The sequence below is a fragment of the Trichechus manatus genome, unplaced genomic scaffold (genome assembly GCF_000243295.1).
Source record: "Trichechus manatus latirostris isolate Lorelei unplaced genomic scaffold, TriManLat1.0 scaffold00029, whole genome shotgun sequence".
Lineage (NCBI taxonomy): Eukaryota > Metazoa > Chordata > Mammalia > Sirenia > Trichechidae > Trichechus > Trichechus manatus.
This window is the reverse complement of record NW_004443965.1, coordinates 12,863,309-12,869,666: the sequence shown is the minus strand read 5'-3', so window position 1 is coordinate 12,869,666 and position 6,358 is coordinate 12,863,309. Positions and strand designations below refer to the sequence as shown.

Sequence of the window (6,358 nt, the reverse complement as noted above, 5' to 3'; positions counted from 1 at the left end):
CCACCATCCATAGATAAGTTTTGTAGTCACCTTTAATGATAAAGACATAATTTTTAACTGATTAGATTATGCTTTAGCTACCATTGAGGGGCTAGTATGTGCTGCTGCTGTTGTTAGGTGCTCCAGAATCAGTTCCAGCTCATAGCAACCCTACCTACGTACAACAGAACAAAACACTGCCTGATCCTGTGCCATCCTCACTATTGTTGCTATGTTTGAGGCCCTTGTTGCAGCCACTGTGTCATTCCATCTCTTTGAGGGTCTTCCTCTTTTTTGCTGACCTGCTATAGTATGTGCTAGATACTACTATATATATGCACTTTCATATGCATTCTCATTTTATATATGAAAGTAATATGAAACTGAATAAATTTGAGAATTTTTATGTCATTTTTCTTTACACATCTTCCTGTTCTTTAAAATGACTACTTAAAAAAAATCATCTTACCTATATTGTAAAAGCTTTGTGAAATTATCATTACTATAACTTAGATTTTCAATTTTAAAAAATATTTTATTTGTATGTCAGTGATGTGCAGAGCATGATGGTAAGTGCTATGAAGAATACCAAGCTGGATAACTCCTAAGCTCAGTGATGTCCTGTGCTCAAGGAATTAATGGTCCAACATGTAAAAATAGCAATGGAAAGGATAAGTAACCTCGTAGTGAGTGGTTACTTGGAGATTGGTATCATTAGTTTCTTACTGATGTAAGGAAACTCTGAGCTCAATAATAATTCCATTACCCTCCTTTTGTTGCTTAGATTGGCTTATCTTGGGAGCTACCAGGTGTTGCTCATCCTGAAGATCAGGTGACCAGACATCAGCCATGTCTTCAAGGCCTTTTGAAAGTCCACCTCCTTACAGACCCGATGAATTGTAAGTAAATGATTCTTTAGTTTTTTTTTTTTTTAAAGTCTATCACATGTAAAAAGTAAATGTATATAGCTGGAACTTTGATCTGTTAAGTGCTTTGCTTTTTAAAATAAAGCAATTTATGCACTTCTGAATTTAAATTGTACCAAAAGGTAGACAGGAAAGGTGGGTTTCCCTCTTACCCTTAACTTCCAGGATGACAGTCTCCCTCTGCAGAAGCAACAGTTGTTACCAGTTTCTTGTGTTTCCTTCAGGAGATAGTCTAGGCTTATAGTTATGTGTATATTTATTCCTTTTTGTTTTTCACAAATGGTATGAAGCTTCTATATTAATGCCTTGCTTAAATGGCCACTGGCAACATATTGTCAATTTTTTAACAGCTCTATTTAGATATAATTCACATATCTTACAATTTACCCATTGAGAGTGTACATTCCAATGCCTTTTAGAACATTTTCATCAGCCCAGAAGGAAATCCTGCACCCATTAGCAGATAGTCCCCATTTCTACCCCAGCCCTAGGCAACCACCAATCTGCTTTTTGTCTGCATCTGGGCATTTCATATAAATGGAAGCATATAGTATGTGGTCTTTTGTGACTGGCTTCTTTCACTTAACATAATGCTATTCATATTGTCAATTTTAAGAGCATTTCCTGCCATTATATAAAAAAGCCCTGGTGGTACAGTGGTTAGGTGCCTAGCTGCTAACCAAAAGGTCGGTGGTTTGAACCCATCAGCCACTCTGCAGGAGAAAGATGTGGCATTCTGCTTCCGTAAAGATTACAGCTTTGGAAACCCTATCGGGTAGTTCTGCTGTGTCCTATAGGGTTGCTATGTGTTGGAATCGATTCAGTGGCAATGGGTTTGGCTTTTTTTTATTATAGAAAATGAAGCAAAATTAAAGGTTCTTGGAGTCCTTGGTCACTTGGGGACTTAGCAATAAATTCTTAACATTTAAAAGTTACTAGCAAGTATTGGTAAGAATTTCTTCTTTTAAATAGTTTGTAGCTTTACCTGTTTGTGTGATAATTACAGCAGGTGTTGTGGTCCTTTTGTGTAGCCTCCTTAGTGGTACCTGTACATGGTAGTGACAGTTGTTTTTTGACTATGTGGTTCTTAAAATATGCTGGAGAATATAGTAGTTGAATCATGTACTCCATTAACCTGATAACTTGTGTATTTTGAATTAATGATGAAGTATAGAAAAGGGCACAAAACATATGTATGATATGATAAATAAAGACAAAGCAAACATCCATATTGTCATCACCCAGGTCAAGAAACAGAACACCTCAGAAGTCTACTATGTTTTCTCCTTTTGCATAGGATGCTACTATCCTGACGTATGGTGATCATTCTCTTGCTTTTCTTTATTATTTTACCACCTTGTATATCCTAGAAAATACTGTTCAGTTTTACTTGTTTTTAAATTTATAATAATGCCATATGTATTTTCTGTCTTCTTTCAGCATTGTTAATAAGATTTATTCATGTTGCTGCATGTAGTTATTCACAGTTCATCATTTTTTTCGTCATAGCAATATAGAAATATAACATGAGCCATGTATATAATTTTATATTTTCTTGTGGTCACATTAAAAATAAAAGGCGAAATGAATTTTAATAATATGTTTGACTTAACCTAATATATCATTTCAATGTGTAATTAATTGATATAAAAAATTATCCAGGAGATACTTTACCCTCTTTTTTTATACTTTAAGTCTTTGAAATCCACTGTGTATTGTAAATTTACAGCACATCCCAATTTGGATTAGCAACATTTCAAGTACTCAATAATTATATGTGGCTAGTGGCTGTCATATTGGACAGTGCTTCTCTGTAATATTTCATTGTATGGATATACCAAAATTTATGTACCCATTCCACTGTAGAAAGGAGCCCTGGTGGCACCAGCAGCTCTTAGATTCACTGTGGCCACATGCCAGTGTGTCTGTCACAAGCAGTCTGTTTATGATTAAATTACTGAAGTTTCAAAGTATCTTTATAAAGGAGATGTAAGATTCATTTAGGTGTCACCCTGAGGAACCCTCATTGCATACTTGGTTTACTTTGTAACACTTACCATAACTGTAACTAAAAGTCACAAAGTAATTTGTTTAATGTCTTACTCCCCTGATGGCGACAAAACCTGGTGAGGGGCATGGAGTGATACTATCTTCTTTGTGTATCCCCAGTACCCAGAGCATAGTGCCCAGCACATGTCTGTCCAGCAACTCCAATAAATAGTTGTCAAACGAATAAATGAATGAGTATGCTTTCTTAAGTAGCAAGGCTGATAGTAATTGCATGTGACCTCAGACACCTGTTGCTGTCAAGTCAATTCCTACTGATGGCCACCCCACTGTGTTACAGAGTAAAACTGCTCCATAGGGTTTTCTTGGCCATAGTCTTTATGGAAGTAGATTGCCAGGCCTTTTTCCATGGTGCCACTGGGTGGGTTTGAACTGCCATCCTTTAGTAGTCGAGCACAAACTATGCACCACTCAGGACCCTATGGCCCCAGGTAGACCAGTATAAATGTCATGTCTGAATGCACTGATCTTGAGTCACATAGGCAAAAGGGTTAAAGTCATTGTTCAAAACTGCCTGGGTCCCTGTCCCCAAAAATGATTTAACTGATATGTAGTGCTCTATCTGAGACTTTCACACATTCTCTAGATGATTCTAATATGCAGCAGATTTTGAGACTCTCTGCTCTGTAGTGTGCTAGAGTGCTTGAGTAGTGGTTCTCAAAGTGTGGCCAAATCAGCATTATCTGGAAACCTGTCCAGCCATGGATGGGGCCAGTAGTCTATGTTTTGACAAGCTACCTAAGTGATTCTGATGCACAGATATCCTTACTGTTCTTAGTGGGCCAGTACTAATAATAGTTTCATTAGCCAATGGTTTCTTTAAATTATTCCAAATACTTTATATGTTCTTTTGTTTCAAACCACCAAAAAGTGCTAACTGGAAATGTTTTCCTGTGCATTTCAGCAAACCAAATCATTATGCACCAAGCAATGACATATATGGTGGAGAGATGCATGATCGACCAATGCTCTCTCAGCCAGCATATTCCTTCTACCCAGAAGATGAAATTCTTCACTTCTACAAATGGACCTCTCCTCCAGGAGTGATTCGGATTCTCTCTATGCTCATTATCGTGATGTGCATTGCCATATTTGCCTGTGTTGCTTCTACACTTGCCTGGGACAGAGGCTATGGAACTGGCTTACTGGGAGGCTATCCTTACGGAGGAAGTGGCTTTGGTAGCTATGGAAGTAGCTACGGCTATGGTTATGGCTATGGTTATGGCTATGGAGGAGGCTACACAGATCCGAGAGCGGCAAAGGGCTTCCTGCTGGCCATGGCTGCCTTTTCTTTCATTGCTGGATTGGTGATATTTGTTACCAGCGTTTTAAAATCTGAAATATCCAGAACAAGAACGTATTACTTGACCGTGATAATATCAAGTGCTATCCTGGGCATCATGGTGTTTATTGCCACAATCGTCTACATAATGGGAGTCAACCCAACTGCCCAGGCTTCTGGATCTATTTACAGTTCTCAAATATATGCTCTCTGCAACCAATTTTATACACCTGCAGTTTCTGGACTCTATGTGGATCAATATTTATATCACTACTGTGTGGTGGATCCCCAAGAGGTATGGGTAGTTTGCTTCTTTTCCTCCTTCTCCTTAGGTCAGAGACTCAACTCAGGCTGTCCAGTATGATCACTTGGAGAACTTTTAAAAAATACTGGTGTCAAAGTAGTCCCCCAGCTGACCAGTTAAATCAGAATCTGGGGGAGGGGATAGATGTCAGTATTTTTTTAACAGCTTTATTAAGATATAATGTACATACCATACAATTCACTAATCTAAAGTACAATTCAATGTTTTTGATATATTCAGAGTTATACAATCATCACAACAGTCACTTTTTAAATTTTTTTTAATTGTACTTTAGATGAAGGTTTACAGAACGAATAGTTTCTCATTGAACGACAATCACTTTTAAAATATTTTCTTCACTGCGAACAGAGACCCTATACTCATTAGCAGTCTCTCCCCAATTCCCCCAGCCCCCTCAGCACCAGGCAACCACTAATCTACTTTCTATCTCTATAGATTTGCCTGTTCTGGACTTTTCATATGAATGGAATCATACAGTATATGGTCTTTTGTGATTGGCTTATTTCACTTAGCATAATATTTTCAAGGCTCATACATGTTGTAGCACGTTATCACTACTCTGTTTTTTTGGCTGAATAATATTCCATTGTATGGATATACCATATTTTGTTTATTTATCAGTTGATGGGCATGTGGGTTGTTTTTACTTTTTGACTATTATGAATAATGCTAATGTGAATATTCACATACAAGATTTTGTGTTGATGTATGTTTTTCATTTCTCTTGGGTATATGCCTAGGTATGGAATTGCTGGATCATATGATAACTGTATTTAACCTTTTGAGGAACTAATAGGCTGTTTTCCAATATGGCTGTACAATTTTACATTCCCTCCAGCAATGTATGAGGATTCCAGTTTCCCATACCTTCACGCTTTGTTATTATATGTCTCTTTGATTGTAGCCATCCCAGTGAGTGTGAAGTGGTAACCTCATTGTGGCTTTCATTTGCATTTCCTTAATGGCTAATGGTGTTGAACATTTTTTCATGTGCTTATTGGCCATTTTTTTATCTTCCTTGAAGAAATGTCTTCAGATCCTTTGCCCATTTTTTAATTGTGTTATTTGTCTTTTTATTATTGAGTTGCAAGAATTCTTAGTATACTTTCAATATAACCCCTTTATCTGATATATGATTTGCAGATATTTTGTCTCATTCTGTGGGCTCTCTTCACTGTATTGATGATACCCTTTAAAAAGCACAAAAGTTTTTAATTTTGATGACATTCAGTTTATTTAATTTTTCTTTGTCTCTTGTGCTTTTGGTGTCATATATAAGATGGCTTTACCTAATCCAAGGTCACAAAGATTTACTCCTATGTTTTCTTCTAATAGTTTTATAACTTTAGCTCTTATAGTTTAGGTCTATGATCCATTTTGAGTTAATTTTTGTGCATGATATAAAGAAGGGGTCCAACATTCTTTTGCATGTGGATGTCCAGTTCCCAGCATCATTTGTTGAACAGACTGTTCTTTCCCTGTTGAATTGTCTGGACATTAAATTCTATTTTATTGATGTATAGGCCTATCCTTATCCCAGTGCTACACTGTCTTGATTATTTTAGTGTTGTAGTAAGTTTGGAAATTGGGAATTCTGAGTCCTCCAACTTTGTTCTTCATTTTCAAGAAAGTTTTGGCTGTTTAAGTCCTTTTCATTTCCATGTGAATTTTAGGGTCATCTTGTCACTTTATGCAAAAAAGCCAGCTGGGATTTTGAAGGGTTGCATTGAATCTGTAGATCAATTTGGGGAGTACTGCCATCTTAACAATAGCGAGTCT

General features: G+C 36.9%; 1 protein-coding gene across 1 annotated transcript in view; it reads left to right on the top strand.

Moving 5' to 3' along the window:
* The first annotated feature begins 828 nt into the window (after nt 1-828).
* Nucleotides 829-6,358, top strand: part of OCLN (occludin) — a 52,428-nt gene continuing 46,898 nt past the window's right edge. The window contains exons 1-2 of the mRNA XM_023729563.1: nt 829-878; nt 3,877-4,549. Coding sequence (XP_023585331.1) covers nt 829-878; nt 3,877-4,549 — 723 coding nt within the window. The remainder of the gene's footprint in view (nt 879-3,876; nt 4,550-6,358) is intronic.